The following is a 24,594-nucleotide window of genomic DNA, read 5'->3' on the forward strand; positions in this document are numbered from 1 at the left end:
ATCTTGGAATAGTACTTTCTAGGGAAAGCTATTTCTGTGGTTTCATAGGATTACATTCTGCCTTAGAGGATTAGGTGTTTTAAAGTGGCACTTTTATTACTTCCCTGAAACAGTTTATTAAGAAGATTATCAAATCTTACAGAAAACTACAAACAGGTGCTTCTTACCATCCTTTGGTCATGTCTTCTGTTAAAATACCATAAACGGCTTTGTGTTTGTTTGATTTTTCTGAAGTCCGAGAATGACTTCTGTGGACAGTGAGTTGGGGGTATCTGAGGGATGGGAGAGTCAGCAAATAATTTATTTCCAAGGATACACTAAATTCAGCCTTGGGGCCTGGTCCGCCTACAGCCAGCTGTATAATAAGTTCAATCCTTCCGGGTCTTTCTAACAGGGTAACGCTTCTGCCAGTTCCAAAGCTCCTAAGCGCAATTCTATTTCCTAGGGGCTCTTCTTTGGAAAGGAGGATTAGTCGTGAAACTGTCTCCTTTTCACTCCTGCTAGTCAAGTTCAAGTTTTGTGGGCAAACACCAGCCAAAATAAATACGCTAGAGCCAATACTGAAGCCTCTGCTTCACTTACGGGCAAAATTACGTAGGATCATCTAACAAGCCTGAGAGGGGGTGGGGGAGGGAAGGGAGGAGCGTGGAAGGCGCCGCCCCTTTGGAATGGGATTGGTTCCCTCTCTCCCTTCAGCCGTTCATTTTGCATCTCGGTTGGATAGGCTGAGAGAAATATGTCACTGAGGTGTTTTCAAAATGAGCCCTGTAGGTGTGGGCTGTTCCCTAGGTTTGTGGTTTTAGATTTTCAAACGGGCGGACTTATCATTGGCTATAGGATCAAGTTCCTGAAACTGGTCTTCTATAGCTTGAAAAATATTGTAACCGGAAGCGCCAAGGAGCTTAAGCGTAATTCACACACAGTAGAGGATATGACGAAAGTTCCTCAGGGGTTTGATTTCAGTTTCCTAAATGAAGAAGAAGCCAGGAAGATCCTTCAGGTGCTGGAAAGAAATGAGGAGCTACAGAGGGCAGAGAAGGACAGGATCAGGTACAGAGCTAATTCCTTTTTCCCCTGGGTCTGGGGCACAGTGGGGGGCGTCCGCGTCGTCGCCCGAGCCCGGCGTGAGCGGAGGAAGGGGACGAACTTTTGTGGGGCACCTGTCCGAGGCTCGGGGACGCTCAGCATCCGCCCGGAGCGCGCGGCCTGGCAGGGGGAACTCTGCAGTGAGTCTCTCTTGAGAACGTTGGGAGGCGCTGCTGGTGCAGACACGGCCTTCCGGGCAGGCTCAGGTCCCGCAGCGTAGGGCGCGCCCCTGCCCTCGCCGCGCGGGAGCGTGCCTTCGCGCGTTTCTTCTCAGAGTGGGTCCTGCGCGGCGGCTCCTGCCCCAGACCGGGACACGTGGGCGGCAATCGCCGCAGGGGGTCCAGGCTGGGTGGCGGGTCTCTCAGGTGTCTCCTAGGCCGCCACGTGGCGCGGGCCAGGTGGGCCCATGAAATGGGGTGGGGAGCGCTGTCCTGCCCCGCGCGCATGGTCGTCCACTCTCGCCCAACACACTCTTCCTCTGCCCCTGAGAAACCTCCTTCTCCACCGGACTCGGGCAGTCAGCGAGGCCCGGGAGACCTGGCACCTCACTGGAGGCCAAGTGTTTCCCACCCCAAGGGCTGGAGTTCGAGGAACTTGCCAAAGTGTGTGGAGTGAACCCAGCTGGGACTGGGCCGCGTGGGGTGTCTAGAATGGTTCGATCCCCTTGCGTGTGGCTCTAGGGGAAGAAGTTGCTGCGGAATTTCCCCCTTGACCTTACTGTACAGTGTTGTAGGTGAGGGATTAGTTACCAGGGAATGAAATCCAGAGATCATTGCCTGAGATGTAAAGTAACCAGTTTTTCTGCTGGGGAAGTGTGGGATAAGTCCTGGAATGAATTAAAGACTTTCTCACCAATTCTGGAATAAACCCACCCAAGGCCTTCTCCAGTGGACTGTGGAAGAAAATTTAGGGCATCACTCTCAGACCAGAAAGTGTGGCACTGATGGAATTTAGAAAGCCATTTTGTTTATGAACAACTTCTTGGTGATCTAAGTTCTATGGTTCCACTTCCTTCCAGGCATCCCACTTACCCCCCACCCCCCAATCCCCCAGTGAAAAAACCTCCAAAGATACTCTTCACATAGGGAAACCCTAGCTGGTTTTGTAGAAGCGATTAAAATACACTGGGCCCAAAGCCCTGTCTTCTCTCCCCACCCCCCACCCCCAGATATGACTCTTGTGGGGAGAAATGAATATTTGAAGTTTGAGGATGTGTATTTCACACCATCATACACTGCCTTTAGAAAAATAGGCTCCATCATTTCTTCAAACTATGCAGAAATGTGCCCTCATGAGCACAGTATGTCCACACCCACATACACCCAGGAGCATGTGCCCACACGTATGCACGTGCAGTGTACACAGGCACACCCAATGTTGGGAAGGAGAGCTTTAGAATTGCATGCTTGCCTTGTTGTGTTTTCTCTGTAGCAGCTCATGGTGCCCGTGGCAGCTGACTTTAGGGGGAACTACACTTAGGTGGCAAAGTCCATTGGGCTAGGCCTTAGAAGGAAGGCTAAAACACATTTTACGATTTCATGGCACTCATATCCTAACTGGAGCATCAGCAAAAAAAGCCATAATGCTAAGACAAAAATCAATACTGTTATATGATAGGAATATTGGCATTATCAGAGAGGAAATTTAAAATAATTAAGATTATTTACTCAGGCACAGCCTTTTTTTCTGCTTTGTTTTTTTAAAAAATCTGTTTCATAAAGGTCTGAAGCAGAAAAAAAATCAATACTGTTAACTATTAAACAAATTTTGAAAAATAATTACCCCAACAATTTTTTAAATGTCACCACTAAAATATAAAAATAATTTAAGGAAAGCAGACACTTGAGCCAAATGCTCAAGGCAATTATTTCTAGTACTTTATTTTCCCCTGGTTGATTCCTGTGTCTCACTATCAAATACCTGTCCATGGGATTACTCTGCTCACCAACTCACATGCATTGGTTTTAGAAGCAGATACTGGCATGCAGAAAAGCCCTGAGATGACATGCCAACTTAGCTTTTCTGTTCATTTTTGATCATCGTATTTTCCTAATCAAGTCAAGACACGTGACTTATAAATCAAGAGTATTATTTGAGAAAAAATACAACAGTGCTGTCTAAGAGACTCTCAGAGGCCTTTTTACTATACTGAGAAACAGTCTTCAGATCTCTTAATTAGGACAAAAAGGGAAGGGACTAAATGCAGAAGCTTGGAAGGTTTGCTGGTTAGGGCCTATCTATGATAGGCTTGAGCTGTCTACAAGACAACTAAGAAGAAGTATCCTACAGTTAGAAATATAGAACTACAGTATCATGCAAGGCCAGAGGTGTCCAGAGGTGGCTGTTAACGGCACAGAACTAGTTGAGTTCACCATGCAGGAGACCATAGCCCCACCTGTAGAAATGAGCTTCCCCCGATCTTCCTTCATCAGTACCAGAACTCTCTGGCTCCAGCTTACTGGGCAAGTATTAACATTAAATATTATAAAGTTTCCAATATGTGAAGAGTTTACTAAGATTTTTAAGAAAAACACCAAGATTCAAACTGATGAATAAGCAAAGATAGAAAGAAATCATTCACACTAGAAGATATCCAAACAGTAAACAAAACATATGGGAAAATGTTCACCCTAACAGTAATTAAAAAAAAAAAGAAAGAAAGAATATCAAAGTAACCTCAAGATATCATACTGCACCTTTAAAAATAACTGAAAAGACTTGGTGAGGGTTGAAGTGAAATGGATAGATTCTGCATATCGTTAGTGGCATTGTAAGTTGAATATCATCCTTTTGGTGAACAATACTGCAACACCTGTGAAGATATGACTTGCCCTTGACCCAGTCATCCAATTCTTGAATGTTACTCATTTGTAGGAGATTGAGGTGGAGAAAATGACCACACCAACATTTATTAAGTGCTGCCTTTTTAAGTAATAATAGTAATTACTGTGATAATAATAATTGCTAACATTTATTTGTCCCTTACTGTATACTAGGCACTGTATTAAACATGTTATATCTAATTAATCCTCTCAATAACCTCGTTAGGTACACACTTTAATTTCCATTCCACAGAGAAGGAAACAGCTTAAAAATTTTGAGTATCTTGTTCAAGTTAAGCAGCAGAGCTAGAATTCAAATCCAGATCCATCTCAAAATTATTTTACCCATCAGCATTGACTAATCCTCACAACCATCCCTTGGGGTAAGTATTATTAATGACTTTGTACAGAAGAGAAACTGAAATTTAGCAAGGTTAAGGAACTTGCCCAAGGTCACACAGCTCGTAAGTGGCAGAACTAGAATTTGAACCCAAATCTATCTGGCTCTAAAAACCTGTATTCTTTCCACTATACCATATTTTTCCCTGAGGAAACAATTTGGTAGAGGAAAAATAAGACATATACTCTCAGATATTGCAGTGTTACCTATAATAGCAAAATAGTGGAAAATTTCAAATCTAAGTAAAAGTGCAGTCATTACAAAGGACAATTATGAAGACATCATTATGTCCCATCCAATATGATATTTTAGTTCTATATTTCTGACTACCTTGGTTTTGTAGACACCTCAAGCTTGTCGTGGATGCAGCTGTGGAAAAATGTGTACGAGGCACTGTTCTGTGAAAAAGCAGAACACAAAATAGTGCTTATGTTATTATTTCACTTTCTTCTGGGCATCTGGGCATGTGCATAGCAACTAGAAGAAAATAGCAAAAATCTGTGCTTCTCCTTTCCATGAATCTCTAGGGCCTGCTGCAGCTCCTGGCCCATGGTGAACAGTCAGTAAATGTTTGCTGAAAGGCATGGGCTTGTCTTGACAGCTGGGGGCTGGGCTCTCCTGCCCTCAAACCCAACTCTGCCAAGATGGGAAATCAGACCTGGGGGTAAGGATGCTTGGTAGTCTGGGCAGGAATGCTGGGCACATGCTTCCTCCTAAGGCTCTGGGAAGGCAGATGAGGGGAAAGGTGTAGAATTTCATGGCTAACAGGAGAGGGAGACCCGGGTCACAAGGTTTCTGTCTGTATAGGCCCCCTGTAAATACTTGATGAAGGAATTAATGGTCTGCACTGGCTGGAGTCAGAGGCTTCTGCTGTCCCAACTTCTCTTCCCATTTCTCAGTCTCTGTTTGTTTCACCTTCTTCTCATCCCTCAATACCCTCTGCCCAGTTACATGGGATTTCTCCCTCCTTTGAACCCTGTAATGGACTATAATCACTCTGTTACATTTATCCTCTTCTGTCCTGTCAGTCTGGGATCTGAGCTACAGAGATGCTCTGAGAGCCAGTTAAAGAAATGGAAATACTTAAATTCCAATCTGTCAGTTACGCTTCTTTTTGGATTGTGGAAAGGATTTTGCCTGGAAGTATTCACGTGGGTGTGACTTTTTAGGCCTTGTACAGTCTGTGGTTTTAGCTGCAGTGAAGAGAAATGGCTGAGAGTTTGAATCATGATTGGCAGGTGAAAAATTTCCCCTTACTACTTCTGTCACACCTTGGAGGAAATATATATGTGTGTGTGTCTACATATATATACACAAATACTAGAGATGATAGATAAATAGATAGATAGATAGATAGATGGAATAAAATCTGAAAAGCATCTTACTTTTTACAAGTCTTTGAAAAACACAACTGCCTACCTATCACCCCCACCACCCCATCTCATAAGTGTGACTGAAATAGAAAGTACCAAGAGATTATATCAACTAGTCAAGCTCACAGAAGAGATATCAATAAATCAAAAATGTTTATTTTTCCTATTGCAGAAAACTTATAAAGTATAAGATGTTACAGCACCAGGTGTACTTAAGTTGAAAAATGGCATGTCTAGATTTAGACTATCTTTGCTCAGTGGCAAGATTGCATCCCAGGAGAGTTTTCTAGAACTTAGCTGTTTCGATTGATTTACACTAGTGTACTTGAGCTGTGGCTCAGTCCTGAGGGGGACTGTGTATATCAAAGTAGTGAAGTGATCGGTAGCTGGTGGAAACTGCAACATCCTGCAGAGATTAAAAGCCAGATACACAAGTCTCCTGTCACTCCTAGGCTTTCTGCCTGCCCGCTTCTCTTCCAGCTGGTGAAATTTGCCTCTGGCTAGGATAGGCTTTCAAGAAACTTTGTATGCTTATTCATTGGGCATCTACTCTGTGCCAGATACTGTGTTGGCCCTGAGGATACAGCAAAGAAATTCTGCCCCAAATGGCTTTAGTCTGAAAGTTTTTGGTTGGTGGCAAGTCCTCTAAGATGAAGACTTCATATAAATGTAGCTTGCCCTCATGGAGCCCTGCGTGGCTGGGGAAGGGACTGTGAGAACTGCCTGGAGGTCACAAGAGTGCCCTATAGGCTGGAGTGTTCTGATAATATAGCAAGGAATGGGATCAATATCATGGATCTCTGAGACTTCTGCACTTTTCAGTAACATCCAATTTAGTTAATTCCTTTAAACTGAGGGAAGAGCTTTCTCTCAGACAAATTCTCCTGGCTAGTTACTCCTTGGATTGGTCTCCATGGGCAATACATGTGGAACTACTATAATATTATAGTTACATATCCCAAGGTTGGGGATTATTGTCCTCATTAGGTTTTGTGACATTATTATAACTCTTTTAGCTCTTAAAGTTAGTTTTTATCCTCATCCTAATCTGATAAAGCAGGTATTTTTTTTCAAAAGATAACAACAACAACAACAGTAATAATAGCTCTTATTTATTGAGCACTTGCTCTGTGCTAAACTCTTCATGTGGGTTATCTCCTTTAATTATTTCTACAACAATCTGATGAATTAAGGGATATTTTTAATCCCCATTCCACAGAGAAGGTTTAGGGAGGATAAGTAACTTGAGCGAGATTATATTGCTAAGAAGCACTGGATTTGTGAACTCCATCAGCACTTAATCATTGTGCAGTGTTACCTCCTACAATGAAGCTGAAGTGATTACCCTCACATTGCCCATCTAGCTTGTAATAGGACCAGCACTGAGTTGTTTTCACTTTAGAGCTCTTGCTATTCACTGACCATGAAAATAGAAAACATACAATTCTAGGTAACGTGCCCTTACTAAAAATTGGGAGTATAGGGGCTTCCCTGGTGGCGCAGTGGTAGAGAGTCCGCCTGCCGATGCAGGGGACACGGGTTTGTGCCCCGGTCCGGGAGGATCCCACATGCCGCGGAGCGGCTGGGCCAGTGAGCCATGGCCGCTGAGCCTGTGCGTCCGGAGCCTGTGCTCTGCAACGGGAGAGGCCACAACAGTGAGAGGCCCACGTACCGCAAAAAAAAAAAAAAAAAAAAATTGGGAGAATTATTATTAAGGTAAAGGACATAATGGATATTGGGGGACCACTAATAGTATTCGCCATATATAGGAAAAATTGCAGGTAACTGTTGTCGAGGAAAATAATCAATAAACAATCTATAATAGGAATAGAAAAGAGTTTTACTTGAGCCAATCTGAGGACTATAGCCCAGAAGACAGCCTCTCAGGTTACTCTGAAGAACTTATCTGGAGAAGCATGGTTTTCAACACAGTTTTATATCTTGTCAGAACAAAGAACATCAAACAAGTCATGGATACATTCCTTTGAGGTTTAAAAAAAAAAAACAGATCAGCACATACACAGTGAGTCAGTATAGCCTTGGCACCTGGGAAGGGAGTCTTATCATCAAAGGAGAACCAGCATTGGTGTCCCAGGAGGGGAGGCATTTAATCTTTACTTTTAACATGGACATTCTTTACTTCTGGTCACTGTGCCCTTTTCTTTAATAATTAAAGCAGATGTACAATGTATGTACACACAGGCTGTTTTAGTTAGCACAAAATTCAAGTTTACTCATGTATAAGCCAGAATGACTTCCCTGTACCTCAATATGTGAAATTTTCTTTTATCACTGTTTGTTTTTTTAAAAAAGCATATATGTATTTTGTAAGGATATACTCTAAATTATTAAGGTGGTTATCTCTTGGATGTGATATTTAAAGGAACTCTAACCATTTACTATTATTTTATTCCTTAAAATTATCACGGATTTTTTTTTTTTTTTTGCGGTACGCGGGCCTCTCACTGTTGTGGCCTCTCCCGTTGCGTAGCACAGGCTCCGGACGCGCAGGCTCCGCGGCCATGGCTCACGGGCCCAGCCGCTCTGTGGCATGTGGGATCTTCCCGAACCGGGGCACGAACCCACGTCCCCTGCATCGGCAGACGGACTCTCAACCACTGCGCCACCAGGGAAGCCCCACGGATTATTTTTTAATGATTATTTCTTTTGATAATAAATAAATGCAAAATAACTCTCTTTTTCCTTCATAAATATGACTTTTAAAATATTTGTCTTAAAATATCTGAATATTTTTCTGCCCTTTTCTTTATAATATTTTATACATTTTGTAATGTTAATGTATTTATGGGTAAGTTGGTTTCTCTACATCAATCTCAAGTTCTTTGTGGTCAAGGATTATCTTAGGGATGGAGAGCCTCACACACCTAGTAGGTACTCAGTTCCTAATTAAGTGGACTTTAACTAACTTCTGTGAGGGAGTACAAAGTGAGGGAGGGATAGATCTGGGGAAACCATATGAAGGACAAAGAAGGTCAGATTAAGGTTAATCAGAAAATATTTTTCTTCCTGTTAGCACATTTGGGTTTTAAAACTGAGAACGAGTTGGCTAAGAGCCTCGCTGAAGCAATTCAGATCTGTTTTTCTGCAGTTACTTACTGCACAGGCCATAATATTGAGAGCCTAGGCTCACTTCAGGAGTGAGCTCAGGAATATTTCCTTATTGGCATTGCCAATAGCCCTAATTAAAGGCTGTACTCAAAATATCAACTTGGCATACCACAGGAGCCAGCTTCCTTATTCCTCTGTGTGTTAGACTTTCTAACGATGAAAGAGGAAATTAGGGGCTACAGTGATCACCAAACTCCCCACTTTCCAAAGAAAAGTTGTGGTGTTTTATATTTATATCAAGTTTGCCTTGGTTTCAATTTTAAAACAATGCATTTAATGGCAGTTGAAGGAGGGAAGGGTCTGATCTGGGGTGGGGAGAGAGTAACCTGGCAACCACTGCTCTGTTCTCCAGATCTGTTGAAAAGATCTGTCCTCCAGGTATCAAGAAGGGCCATGCTCCCTCTGAAGGCACTTGGGAAGAATCTGTTCCAGGCCTCTCCTAACTTCTGGTAGTTCCTGGGCTGGTGGCAGTGTAACTCGTCTTCACATGGCATTCTCCCTGTGTGCATGTCTGCCTCTGCTGTCCAAATTTTGTCCTTTCCATAAGGACACCAATCATACTGAATTAGAGCCCACCCTAATGACCTCATTTTATCTTGATTACCTTTGTAAAGACCCTATCCCCAAATAGGGTCATGTTCTTAGGTACTAGGGGTTAGGACCCCAACATATCTTTTTTGGAGGACACAATTTAATACATAACAGTAAGGCTGGTTCAATGTTTTAAAATAAATTACCGTAAACCACTATATCAACAGTCTAAAGAAGAAAAACACATGATCACATCAGTTGATGCACAAAAAGCCATGATAAAACCTCTTGGCGGGCTTCCCTGGTGGCCCAGTGGTTGAGAGTCCGCCTGCCGATGCAGGGGACACGGGTTCGTGCCCCAGTCCGGGAAGATCCCACATGCCGCGGAGCGGCTGGGCCCGTGAGCTGTGGCCGCTGAGCCTGCGCGTCCGGAGCCTGTGCTCCGCAACGGGAGAGGCCACAACAGTGAGAGGCCCGCGTACCACAAAACAGAAAAACAAACAAAAAAAAACAAACCAAACTCTTGGCAAGGAAGAAATAGAACCTAATAAAAGGTATCTACAAAAAACTTATAGCTAGGGCTTCCCTGGTGGCGCAGTGGTTGAGAATCTGCCTGCCAATGCAGGGGACACGGGTTCGAGCCCTGCTCTGGGAAGATCCCACATGCCGCGGAGCAACTAGGCCCACGAGCCACAACTACTGAGCCTGCGCGTCTGGAGCCTGTGCTCCACAATGAGAGGCCGCGACAGTGAGAGGCCCGCGCACCGCGATGAAGAGTGGCCCCCACTTGCCGCAACTAGAGAAAGCCCTCGCACAGAAACGAAGACCCAACACAGCCAAAAAAAAAAACAAAAACTTATAGCTAACATCATATTTAATGGTGAAAGACTGCTTTTCCCTTAAGATTGAGAACAAGACAAGGATGTACAATCAATCCTTCTGTTCCTATTTAACATCATACTTGAGGTCCTAGCAAGGCAAAGAAATGAAAGGTATACATATCAGAAAGGAAGAAATAAAACTATCCCTATTTGCAGATGACATGATTGTCTACAAAGAAAATCTCCCCCCAAAAACTACCAAAAAATTCCTAGAACTAATAAGTGAATTTAGCAAGGTGGTAGAATACAAGATTAATACACAGAAATCTACTGTTTTTCCATATAATAACAATGAAAGTTAGAAATCTAATTTTAAAAAAATTTTATGAAAAAACGGGAACTGAATGGACAAAACAATTTTGAAAAAAAGAAGAAAATTGAAAGAATCACACTACTTGATTTTAAGACTTACTATAACATCACAGTAATCAAGCTATCATAGTAGTTGTGAAGGGAAAAACATATAGTTTAATGGAACAGAATATAGTCCAGAAATAGACCCCCAAAATATAGCCAATTGATTTTTTTGCAAAGGTATGAAAGCAGTTCAATGAAGGATAGTCTTTTCAACAAAGGGTGTTGGGATATTTGGGCACAAGGCTAGAAACATTTTAATCACCCCCATATTAAACATTAAATAGTTACTCTTCGAAAGACAGATACCATATGATATCACTTATATGTGGAATCTAAAATTTGACACAAATGAACTTATCTACGAAACAGAAACAGACTCACAGACATAGAGAACAGACTTGTTGGTTGCCAAGAGGGAGAGGGGTCGGGGAGGGATGGGTTGGGAGTTTGATATTAGCAGCTGCAAACTATTATATATAGAATGGATAAACAAGGTCCTACTGTATAGCACAGGCAACTATATTCAATATCCTGTGGTAAACCATAATGAAAAAAATATGAAAAAGAATATATATATGTGTGTGTGTATATATATATATATATAAAACTGAATCACTTTGCTGTACAGCAGAAATTAACACAACACTGTAAGTCTACTGTACTTCAATAAAATACATTTTTTAAAAAGTTACTCTTCATTCCTGCCTCCCTCCAATGCTGGCAACCACCAATCAGCTTTCTGTCTATACGCATCTGCCTATTCTGACTGTTTCATGTAAATGGAACCTTTCATAGAATACATAACCTTTTGTGTCTGCTTTGCTTAGCATAATGCTTTGAGGTTTATCTACTTTGTAGCATGTGTCTGTACTTCATTGTCTTTTATGACTGAACGATATTGCATTGTATGTACATACCACCATTGGTTTATCCATTCTTCATAAACATTTGGGTTGTTTCCACCTTTTGGCTATTGTGACTAGTGTTGCTATGAACATTTATCTACAAGGATTTTGAGTACCTGTTCCCAGTTCTTTTGGGTATATACCCAGGAGTGGAATTACTGTGACATTTGGTGTTTCTGGGTTTAACTTTCTAGGAATCATCAAAACTGTTTTCATCCACACTCACTTTCTTTTTTTCTTTTTTTTTTTTTTTGTGGTACGCGGGCCTCTCACTGTTGTGGCCTCTCCCGTTGCGGAGCACAGGCTCCGGACGCGCAGGCTCAGCGGCCATGGCCCACGGGCCCAGCTGCTCTGCAGCCTGTGGGATCCTCCCGGATCGGGGCACGAACCCGTGTCCCCTGCATCGGCAGGCAGACTCTCAACCACTGCGCCACCAGGGAAGCCCTGTCTTGTATTTTATGTGTGGTCCTCTTCCTTTCTTCCAGATGCCATAAAGTAGATAAGCATGACTTTTGGATCATGCACACTTGAGGGCAGGTCTGAGTTGCTGAATCCCTGTGTTTGCACTTGAGTCTACACTTTGCAGTCCCCTTCAGGATCACCGAAGGCCAAATGAGAACTCTGTCTGCTGAAAGTTGTCCCCAAAGTAGCTGGTGTTGGGTACTTCACTCCTCAGAGTAGAAAAATCACTGGGGCTTGCTGAGGGGACTGCTAACAGTGGCCTTCCCTGGGGGGGAGTATGTCAGGAGGGTCTGGCCACCCCTCCACTTGGCCTGCTTGCTAGTGCCTCTTCTTCCTCAAGGACATCAGTTTCTTCCCTATTCTCAGCAACCCCCAACCTCACACCCCACCAAACATTCTTAGTTGTGGGTTAGGCTGTAGCACCGGCTCCACCAAAGACAACAGGAAAGGCCAGTAAATTAGGTCATGTCTGTCCACAGCTGTTTAATTGCTCTGCCGCTGCCATCCAGGCAAAACTTTAAAAGGTTTATGAGTAACATATTCCCTCCAGGGTAGCTGTCTCCACCTTCAAAGCCACATGCACCACCCCTCACCTAGCTCTGCCTGGCACCTCGTACACCCAGTTCCCCTGAACTCTGGCTCCAGCTGCTTCCCCAGCTTTTTTCACTTCCTCCGTGTGTCAGCATGTAACCACTTGTTCCAGGCCTCCCAGATCCTTAAGCAGAGTTGAAGGGGAACAAAATGATACGTAAATGTTAATTTTTTTATTATAAACAATCTTCATGTGTCTAAAAGCCAACTAAGTGTTGTAAGTGTCACAGTTTCCAAACAGTGCTGCAAAACAATTACAGTTTTATCATCAAAGTGATTAAAATGTTTTTCTCTTCTTAGCTCATCTGAGCTTCATCTCTGAGGTACTATAGGCCCTCCTAGGTGGCAACCCCTAAAGATGGAAGATTCTACACCTCCAGGGGCCTGGGTCTCTTGGGGAGGTAAGCCAGGTCCTCACTACTCCTTTGGCTTCCTTCCTGGGAGGTAGGTCATCATCAGGAGTTTTTTGTTTTTTTGTTTTTTTGGTTTTTTTGCGGTACGCGGGCCTCTCACTGCTGTGGCCTCTCCCATTGTGGAGCACAGGCTCCGGACGCGCAGGCTCAGCGGCCATGGCTCACGGGCCCAGCCGCTCTGCGGCATGCGGGATCTTCCCAGACCGGGGCACGAACCCGTGTCCCCTGCATCGGCAGGTGGACTCTCAACCACTGCGCCACCAGGGAAGCCCAGGAGTTTTTTTTATTGTAGGTCAATCAACCATCAAAGTTACGTGTTGGAGGTAGCATTGCAATTTCACCTCTTTCTCTTGGACCTGCCAGATATGACAAGCTTCTCCATTTGCAGCATTAAGGCAACTGTCTTGGGAACCTGTCACTGCCTCAGGACCCTCCTCACATCACCTCACAGCATCAGGGGTCAGAGTCGGTTACCTCTGTGTTCCTCTTGAGAGTGAAAGCCCCATAGGGTAGATTTTTTTTCCAGTATATTGACTCAACAACACTTCTGTTAGGTAACAAACACTCATTTATTCACAGATGAGATCCTACCATGATCTTAGTACCAGAGATACTAAAATGCTCTCCACAATCTCTCAGTGTAGTGAAGGAGATGGATTTGAAAACAGTATATTCACTGTAATGTGGCAGGTGATAAGGTAGTTGCACACAGGGACACAGAGATCATTTAACCCCATGTGTGGTCTCAGGGAAGACTTGCAGGAGGAGATAAGTCACAAAGATGTGAAAGACCCTGGTGGAGTTGCAGCACCATTAGCAGTGGCTAGCACTGGAATACAGAGTGAGAGCCAATGACCTGCAAGAGACGGCTTGGTACAAACTGGGGGTGAGGAGGTGCCATTGAAATCCTTAGCAACAGAGTGACAGTGTCACATGTGCTTCTTAGGTGGATGGCTCTGTATGAAGGGTGAAGCCCAGATTAGAAGACAGATATGTTTAGGGGCCTTGACTAGGGATGAAGAGAAGGGGAAAGATTCAAGAAATATTTGCAGGACTTAGTTAAATTAGCAGGACTTAGTGGCTGATTGGCTGGAGGAAGAGGGGGAAGGAGTGTTCATATGAACTTAGGTTTCTGGCTTTGATGGGTTTTTGGTATTTGACCTACTGTTTACACTGAAACTGGTAGATTCAAGTGGACTCTACACTTTGTGAGTCCCAGGTGAGGTAATATATATGAATATTAAAGGACATCAATTCCTCCATCCATCAACTTCTAAACATTTAAAAATTACGTTATTGGGTTTCCCTGGTGGTGCAGTGGTTGAGAGTCTGCCTGCCGATGCAGGGGACACGGGTTCGTGCCCCGGTCCGGGAAGATCGCACATGCCGCAGAGTGGCTGGGCCCGTGAGCCATGGCTGCTGAGCCTGTGAGTCCGGAGCCTGTGCTCCGCAGCCGGAGAGGCCCGCATACCGCAAAAAAAAAAAAAAAAAAAAAAAATTACGTTATCTCTTGATGAATGTTATCTCTTAGCAGTTAAGTTCGTTTTAGGCCTGACACTGGGATTGGGGGTGAAGGGAGGAGTAAGCAGATCTCAAAGCAGAATTCTGACCAGGGAGATTGAAGCTTGTTCCCCAGCTCCAGGCGGCCTGGTAAAGGACATCTGGGGAGAAGCGGAAAGCAGCCACCTGACAGGAGAGGAGGGGACTGATTGGCCCACAGGAACCGCCTGCAAGAGGAAACTGCAGAGGGTTTCATTTCCTCCCTTTCATCTCTGGACTTCTGTCAGGAGCTTTATCTCTCTCCTATTATAAGCAAAAATAATTAAGACCAACTGATCATTCAAACACCTGTTCCCCCTTCCAAAGAAAAAGCAAGACATTTCATTTCAAGTGGCTGTTTCCCTCTGAAGTGGCAGTGAGCTGCTCTTCAGCAGCACCCTTCTCTTCATTCCGGGCTCAGCAGAAGTGTATTTCACCTTCAGCAAGTGGGGGATGCCCTCTTCTGTGTGCCCTGCCCACCAGCCTAGGGCATTGGGGATCTTGTCCAGAAGCTTGTCCAGAGTCACTGAAGAGAGAGGCAAAGCCATCATTCTACCTTGTGCTACTCAGCACCCATCAGGTAAGATGCTGTGCACCAGGATGAAGCCCCCAGCGAACCACTGGCCCTGGTATTTCAGAATTTGCCTGAATATGTTGAACGCATACCTCTAGGTTCAAAGCAGCGAGGCTGAGAATGGTATCTTCAGTAGGAACGATGATAAAGGAAAAAGGTACACCTTTCCAAGTTTAACATGATGGTAGAGTACTTAAATCCCAACATGTTTGAGGATCAAGATTAGTGATATTTTCATCTTTATTAAAATAAGAAATCATTGACATATTTTGAGGACCTCCTATTTTTTTATGGGCTATGCAAACTTCTATGGTATATGCAAACTTCTACGGTAAATGCAAAGTGCAGAACCCAAGAAATTTATAATCTATTTGGGTGGACAGTTGAAAATTTAAATAATATTATAAGGTTACACATGACTAAGTACCTAATGGGTAGTACAGACAGTAGGATTTTGGAATGACAGTAAGATGGATGGTAGCTGAAGTTATTAGGAAAGACTTCATAAAGAAACTGGCCTCGAAGGGCGGTTGGATGTGGATAAGTGGAAGGTGGGTAAAGGGAGAATGACTTCCAAGTATGGCTTGTTAACACTTCCATTGAATCAAGTCTATATAACACACTTATTGAACTTTAATTTCTAGTTAGAATATGTAAATCTTCAATTCAGGAAGGCTATTCATGTCAGTATTGGGAACTAAAGTCCTAAGGAAAAGAGCTAGTGTTTATTTATTGTGGGAAAACTGCTGGCTTACTGGAGCATTCCGTCAACTGAATTGTTTCCCTCATCCTCCCCAGAGATCTATTCACCCTCGGTAACTTCTGCTAAATGTTCACTAATTTTTAGCAATCTTTCACATAGAGAATGAGATTTAGGCTAGCTGTTTATATTTTTTTCTGCAAATGATAAATAGCAGAGCAGCACAAAATCATTTTGATAAAATAGAAATTCACTGTGTCTTAAAGGGTTATGTGGCACTTTTCTCCATATCTCAGGCTTTCAATTGAATCTGCTGAGTCAGGGAGCAGTCACCAGCTGTGTGAGTGATAGGCATGTGGCCGCAAAAAGAAATCTTTGGCTTCCCCTCCAAGCCCTGTTCTTTTTTTTTTTTTGTGGTACGCGGGCCTCTCACTGCTGTGGCCTCTCCCGTTGCGGAGCACAGGTTCCGGACGCACAGGCTCAGCAGCCATGGCTCACGGGCCCAGCCGCTCCGCGGCATATGGGATCCTCCCAGACCGGGGCACGAACCCGTATCCCCTGCATCGGCAGGTGGACTCTCAACCACTGCGCCACCAGGGAGGCCCCAAGCCCTGTTCTTTACATAAGAGCATAGGAGCCTCCAGAAGACTTGCATGATCTTAGTGTTGAAATTTCTGTGTATATTTCTGTGCACCAAAGAATTGAGAGAATTTCAGAGTTTCTGGGATCCTTATTTATATAACTCAGTGACCAGGACAGTATTGAAAATATTAATGGATAATGGTTGACCTCCACGAGTAAATTTGGACAACTTTTCTTGACGCAAGGCCAGCAAATATAAACTTCCTATGACCATTTAAAATAAAAGCAAAATGAAGTTCTTCACTCTCCTACTTCGCTTCCTTTGTTCAGATTACTCTCTGCCAATGATGGCCTGCATGCATCCCCCCTCTGTGCACGCATGCACACACACGCATACACACACGCCCACACAGACACACACAGACACACACACACCCTGTACCTACTTTCCAAACCATTCCACCATTCACTGGGGATAAGCATCACTAGTGAGGAACAATGGTGGATTCAGACTCTGAGCTAACAAGGCTTATCTCCTCGTCTTTAAGACCCATCTTCAGGAATGTTTTCCCAACCCATAGCCAGAATTAATCTTAAAGCAAGAGTCTTGGTTTTCTTTTCTTTTTTTTTTTTTTTCAACAGGAAAGCCTGTTTTTGTTTTTACTGGAGGCTCAGGTGGCACGGGACAGTTCATAAAATGGCTTCAGAGGTAGGGGGTAGTGGGGAAACAAAAATTAAACTGGGATGGGAAAGAAAAACAATCAGGAGGAGGTAAGAGCTGGCTGTTTCCTTCTCAGCCTCATTTAGGGGAGAGAGTTGGTGCCTCTGAACAATAAGGATGGATCCCTTCCTTTAACCCTTGGTAAGGGAGAGAAAAAAAAGCAAAAGGCTGTTGCTTTGGCCCTCCTGAGTCTCAGGGAAAAAGAGGAAAAGCCGGTGTTTTGATGTCACGAATTGTGGGAAAGCGGGGAGGGAGGTGCTGGGTAGGATCCAGGTCAGTTGGAAAAACTGGCAGATACCAGATTGTGGCTCTGGGTGTCCTTTGAGTTGGAATCACTCCAGTATGGTGGTTGGGGGGTCCCCACTGTTGATGGGGGCTGAGGTCTCCAGGCTGTGGGCTGCCTGGGTCCAGGGGCCTGCTGCCGTCTCTGCTGGACGTAGGGGCAGTTTTGTGGGCGCTGGGGCTCAGGCCGGGAACAGTCAGTGGGGCCTTGGCTGGGCTTGGTAAGAGTCTCGGTTTTCTATTATGTGATTGATATAATAAGAAATATATATGGTTTTGGTCTTCATCCCAAGTTCCTGGCACAGAACGTCTAAGCCCCTTAATATATCCTGAGTGGGAGGGGTAAGAGGAGTATCTTTTGTTATTCATTATAAGCCCCTTTCAACCACCTGAGTTTACATTAATGCGGTGACTCTTGGAGAATGGGGCTGGTTGCCAGAGGAACCAATCATGTGGTTAGAGGGCTGGATCTTTTTTAAAAAATATGTATTTATGTATTTATTTTGGGTGCACTGGGCTCCAAGTTGCTGCACGCGGACTCCTTAGTTGCAGCATGCATGCAGCATTTAGTTCCCCAACCAGGGATCGAACCTGGGCCCCCTGCACTGGGAGCATTGAGTCTTATGCACTGGACCACCAGGGAAGTCCCAATGTCAACTGATCTTTGACAAGGGGTGCCAAGAATACACGAAGTACAAAGGATAATCTGTTCAACAAATGATGCTGGGAAAACTGGATATCCACATACAAAAGAATGATATTGGACCCTTGCCTTACCGCATGCACAAATATCAACTCAAAAGGCTTACACATAAGACTGGAAACTGTAAAAGTAGAAGAAAACATAGAATAAAGTCTTTGACTTTCTTTTTTTGTTTGTTTGTTTTTATAAATCCTACCAAGCAAATTCTCCTTACTGGTCTTCTCACAATTCAGTTGAGTATGTGGAATCACTTGCTTTCATGCCTCAGCTAAAACTGAGACAGGCTGGGTCTCAGTGTAACATCCTGTTACCCCTGCTTTAAAATGCTCTGTGGACATAGGCACACACAGCAGTATCTCTGGTTGTGGGGATTATGAGTGACTTTTTTTTTCAAGCTTTTCTGCAATTTTCAAGTCTTCTGTACTGAGTGTAACTTCACTTTAGTAATTAGAAAAAAAATGAACTTAAAAATTGTACAATAGCAAATCAAAGTCAGTTTTGTTGACATTAGAAATTTCCTGTCCCAACCCTGAAGAATTCCCTTGTAAAAATATTTCTACATGTAGCTATGGCTGGCTGTTTTCATTATGCCCTTTCAGATGACACAGAACATGCTCTAGTTTACCTCAAGTGATGGGTGGCACTCTATTGTAAGTCTGCAGTGGGGAATTAAAGAAACAATAGCCTCAGCTTGCACAACCAGTCCTTGGGAATGAGAACAGTGATCACAACATAGCAACATTCTGGTGCCAATCAACCAGGCTGGTAATCTACCAGACTTGTGGCTCAACTACTTTGCTCTGCTTTTCACTGTTCACTTCCATGGCCATGGTTGATTTTCTTCTTGCAACTTTCCTTTCTGCTTCAGGGCTTCTGCCTATTCCAGACTCTGTTGCCTTATGGCTTCTACTTCTGGTACTGCTTAATGCCTTCTCAATGTGTCTCTCAGCCACTGTGTCACTTTAGTGTGTCTTACTTGTCATAATGATTTCAAGACATGTCAAGAGGAAGGATATGATTAAGTTGTTAATCACTCTCCAAAATAGAGCACATCAGTTAGGCAGCATTCTTTTTTTTTTTTGAATATCATTTTATTGTTTGAATTTTATTTTATTTTTTTATACAGCCGGTTCTTATTAGTTATCCATTTTATACATATTAGTGTATATATATGTCAATCCCAATCTCCCAGTTCATCCCACCACCACCATCCCCACCCCCCTTTGGTGTCCATACGTTTGTTCTCTATATCTGTGTCTCTATTTGTCTCTATTGCAAACCAGTTCATCTGTACCATTTTTCTAGATTCCACATATATGCGTTAATATACGATATTTGTTTTTCTCTTTCTGACTTACTTCACTCTGTATGACAGACTCTAGGTCCATCCACATCTCCACAAATGACCCAATTTCGTTCCTTTTTATGGTTGAGTAATATTCCATTGTATATATGTACCACATCTTCTTTACCCGTTCATCTGTCAATGGCATTTAGGTTGCTTCCATGACCTGGCTATTGTAAATAGTGCTGCAATGAACATTGAGGTGTATGTTTTTTTTTGAATTATGGTTTTCTCTGGGTATATGCCCAATAGTGGGATTGCTGGGTCATATGGTAATCCTACTTTTAGTTTTTTAAGGAACCTCCATACTGTTCTCCATGGTGGCTGTATCAATTTCCATTCCCACCCAACAACAGTGCAAGAGGGTTCCCTTTTCTCCATACCCTCTCCAGCATTTGTTGTTTGTAGATTTTCTGATGATGTCCATTCTAACCAGTGTGAGGTGATACTTCATGGTAGTTTTGGTTTACATTTCTCTAATAATTAGTGATGTTGAGTAGGCAGCATTCTTGCTCATGTTTAGCTTTTGGGTCAATCATGAATCCCTGGTTCAGTTGATTAGGGTCAGGAATGTGAAAAATTTTGGATCACATAACCCAAAGCATAGCAACTACCCATGACTATTTTGCTAGTGGAATATGCTCCCAACACATCATGGACTGCCCGTATGCTAGAAAAGCGGTCCATGTCTTTCAGACAGACCTACCACCATGTTTAATTCATTATCTCTATGGTTTAAGTGAGTCCTATTTTTGGATATCAGTAAAGGGGCCAGAATTTACAAAACAAAACAAGATGGAGAGAATCAGATATCCAGATTTATTTTTCTATGCTATACATTACTTCATCACATCCTACCTGAAAGAAAACAAACATTTTTGCAAGCAAATCCAAAGTGATTCAAAACCAAATAATGACTTTTAAAATTTAATGTCATTGTTAATAAACAATAGACCACACCCATCTACAATACCAAGTAAACAGTTCTTTTCATTTCCACTTTTCTTCTGTAAAATACACCTGGCATTACTACTTCATTACAACTGACATTTCTTCTCATTTTTGAGAAATGGTTGATTGTTTACAGATTGAGTACAATTCCGTACCTCTTCTCGATGCACTGAGACATATTCATGTAAAGTACATAATAGCCTCTGATGTTACATTATCATTTTTATTGTGTAACAAAGCTTCATTTAGGACTTTTTTCCAAAGAGCCATTGAGACTTTATGATAAAGCAGTTAATACATTATGAAGAATGATCACAATCTTTTTTGTTATTGAGAAAGAAAAATTTAGATACTAGAATCTGAAAGTTAAAATGATAGTAAGTAATAATGCATAACAACAATCTTGCCAGTAAAATATCTTTTATATGTGTTAAGTTTCCATAAGTAAGTTACATAATTTGGAGTAAAGACAAGCATTTGTACTGCTGGCATTACTTCATTTCACCCCAGGTACTGATTTTGTTATAGAATTATTCTAGGAGTGCTTAAGAGTATGTTTGGGTAAATAAATGTAACTACATCTAGAGACAAAACTTAATAAGCTCTTCTGGATGAGATAATACCATATGAAACCAGTTTGGAATAACTGATCAGAAGAGTAATAATTATCATTAATACCATTTAGCAGAGGGATTCAAGGGGAAATGTTCAAAGCAAGCCCTTTGGGATGTGATTCTGCAGTAATTTCTGATGAGGTGGAATGTTGCCTTGTCAGGTCAGTAGATGGCAAGAAGCCCTTTAAAAAAAACCCAAGCTGATCATTGTGAGGCAAGTTTGCTAGAGAGCACTTGGAAAAGCAGCAGCCCTTTGGATAAGGATTACTTCAAGGGTTAACTCTTTTTGAAAATGTATTGCAAATTGTAATCCAAACCAATGAGCTTTAACTGATGTCTACGTCAAACTTTCTTTGAATCGTGAAGTGGGTAATGGTTTGCAAGCCATGGACTTTCTGAACCTCCATTATCCCTGATGGAAACCCAGAGGCAGTACATTCATGGTGGTGGCATTTAGGAAACCTCAAGCATTTTCTCAGCGTTCTGTGTCCCAAAGCAAAGACTAAATAGCCATTTGAGAACTATCTTTCTTTCTCCCTCGGCTTACATATTTGGTCAGTGTTTAGGTAGGGGTGTGGCAGAGGGAGTCTCATATTACAACATTAAGTTCCTTAAAGTTAAAGCTACTTCCAAAATGTTGGATTTGAGTTGATTTTCTAACATCTTTAAGTTTTCATGATACAGAGAATGAATTAGTTAAGTACGATAATTGTGGGTATTGAGACAGTGAAGACAATATAGTCTTGTGACCTTTCTGCCTGGACCTGGAATGAAACTATGGGGGCATCACTTTCTTTCAACCTTGTGGAATTGCCTAGGCTCCTCTGAGAACATTTCTCTTTCTGTATTTTTTTCCTGTCAGGACATGTTATAAGAATTAACATTGAATTGCGTGAATATGCGAAAAAAAAAACCAAACATGCTCTGCATTCTTATTCATGAAAATAAAAGAGGAATGCACCACATTTGCGTGAGAACAGTTGTCTTGCTACCTAACTCTATATAACTAACAGTGTAGAGAGTGTGGTCAGAATTTTGCATGTAGTTGTCTTTGAGAAGAAGCCATGAATAGTATAAGAAACAAATCCAAGATGTTGAGGTAATATACTTTATCTATTGATCAAAACTTATTGGTTCTAACCTGCCTTGCAGTTGTCCTAGTAATATAACAGCCTTACAAGAAACATTCATATCCAATTCTGTAGCTCTGAGCAGCTTCCCTACACTTGCAAAAACCCTAGCATTCAACTTGAATTAACTAACCCTTGCCTTACAAGTTTCAGTGGAAGATGTCTAAGCATCTGTGTAAAGAGAATAAGTGAGAAGCAAAAGCTAAAATCTCTAGTTTTTAATTTTCTTGTATTCCTTTGTTGGGTTATTCAACAAATATTTAGTCACTGTTTGCTGTGTGTTCAGAATGTCTGGCACTCTGCTTAAGAAGCTGGCAATCCAGTGATGAGACATCCAGTGTGAAAAAAAGTTCAGAGACAAGTGAGCATTGAATAATTCAGGCTCTGGAAAACAATCTGGGAATAACTGTACTCACTCAACACATGTTATCATGCTGGGTAGTGGGATCTGAGGCTAGGTAGAAGCCTAACTCTTTCACTTACCACTGTATAACCACAGGTAAGATTTTTCACACTTCATGGTTTCAACTCCTTTTACTGTAAAATGAGTATAATAATACCTACCTCGCTGGGCACCCATAGTGATTAAATGAGATAATGCATGTGGAAGCACCTATCACAGTGGCTGTTACACAACATATGCTTAACATTTAATTCCAGGTGCACGTCCCTCTGCAGGGAATGATGTGCTGTGACAGGGTGCAAGGTTCCCATAACATTCAGCAGCATCATGAAGGTACTAGATATAACATGAAATATTGTCTTCATCTTCCATAAAGTTATTGTCAGTTTGACAATAAATCCTCTTCTAGTTGTTTTATTTTAATCATGTGATGGATCCAGAGGGAAGAAGCAGAAAGAAAGAGTGAAGGGGGTGAAAGGGCAATTGACACATGAGTACAATATGAATAATTGGGACTTTTCAGGCTGAAATACAGAGGCCCAAGGGAGACAGAGTTGGAATCTTATGAACTCTCAGAGCTAAATATGGCTTTGTTCACCATGGCTTGAAATATTAGGGTATACCCCTTGAAATATTAGCAAAAGCAATCTTAGCATGATAAAATGCAGGAAAGCACCCTTGAGAACATCTAGTTCAAATCCTTCATATTATAGATGAAGAAATTCTGGTCCATAGAGAAGAGTTTCCCGAGTTCTTACTCAGTTGTTCATCAAGGGCTTACTGATCCCCTACTCGATATCAGACATCATTCCAGAAGACAGGGCAGGCAAGGTCTTTGCTCTTATGGATTATATTTTAATCAATAAAAAAGTAAATAAATGAAGAAGATGATTTCATGTGATGATAAATGAGATGAAGAAAAGTAAACCAATTAGTTTGATAGAAAGTGACTGTAGTTCTGGAGGGTCATGGAAGACCTCTCTAAGGATGTGACATTTTAGCTAAGGCCTAAATGATACAAAGGAATGGCCGTGAGACAAATAGGGAAGAGCATTCCAGGTGGAGAAAACAGCAAGTGCAAAGCCCAGTGGAACCAGATTGGCTTGCTGGAGGAACAGAAAGAAGGCCAAGTGCTGAGTGGTGGGGAGAGGAGTATGAGAAAAGTGACAGAAAAGGCAGAGAGCCAGATTCTGTACAGACTTGAAGACCAATGGAGTTTGGACTTCTAAGCATGATTGGAAGCTCCTGGAGAGATTTAAGCAGGGGAGTGGAATGCATAATGTAACTAACTTTTTAAAAATGTCACTCTGGCTGCTGTGCGGAGCCTGGATGGAAGGGAGGTCAGAGTGGAAGCAGGCAGAGAAGTAGGGAGTTCCAGTGTTTGTCCAGGTGAGAGATGGTGGTGGCTTGGGCCACGGAGGTGGCCATGGAAATACTGCTACTTGCTAGACTACAAATTCCAGGAAGGCTTGGAGCTGTCTCTTTTGTGCACTTTTATATTCCAAGCTTCCAAAACTGTGCCTGGAACGTAATACCCACTCAAAAAATATTAGTTGAATAAATGAGTGAATAGTTACTTTCTGAAGTCAGACTTGAATCAGGTTTAAGATAAGTAAAAGTGTAAGTTCTTCTCAGTTCATGTATGTTTGCCTTAATAGAGTTTAAAACAGTAAATGTCCTTTAGACCTTCTACTAAAATCGGTGCAATATTCTTAGCAAATCATGGCCCAAACCCTGGCATCAGCCAATGCATTCAGTGCAGTGTGAGGGCCAGTCCAGTGACGTCAATAAGTCTTACCCAGCGCCCCCCCAACCCCCAGCCCCCCGCCGCTGTCTTGAGCACGGCATTTAGTCTGTGTTTGTGGAATCTGTAATGCAAGGTTTGGTTTTCTCACAATCCTGCTATTAATTTAAGTGCAACTTGGAGATCCAAGAGGGGTAGGTGGCCCATGATAAATAATTGATGCTTTTGAGTTTCTTTACAGGAAAAGGAAAAGCCTAAGGGTAATTCTCTTTACTGCCTGCCATCTACCTCTGTTGAGGAAGGTGATACACAAGTTCCATTCCCCACTCTCTGTCCATCCACCCCTTTACTGCCTG

The 24,594-nt window shown here is 42.5% G+C and overlaps 1 protein-coding gene across 2 annotated transcripts in view; it reads left to right on the forward strand.

Moving 5' to 3' along the window:
* The first annotated feature begins 836 nt into the window (after positions 1-836).
* The window catches only part of EXPH5 (exophilin 5), a 60,825-nt gene continuing 37,067 nt past the window's right edge, over positions 837-24,594 (forward strand). The window contains exon 1 of one of the 2 annotated variants that reach the window (XM_079707464.1): positions 837-1,050. In XM_079707464.1, coding sequence (XP_079563590.1) covers positions 932-1,050 — 119 coding nt within the window. In that variant the 5' untranslated portion in view covers positions 837-931. The remainder of the gene's footprint in view (positions 1,051-24,594) is intronic. The other variant, XM_079707465.1, reaches the window with a different exon arrangement.

This window comes from Hyperoodon ampullatus, assembly GCF_949752795.1.
Source record: "Hyperoodon ampullatus genome assembly, chromosome: 7".
Classification (NCBI taxonomy): Eukaryota; Metazoa; Chordata; class Mammalia; order Artiodactyla; family Ziphiidae; genus Hyperoodon; species Hyperoodon ampullatus.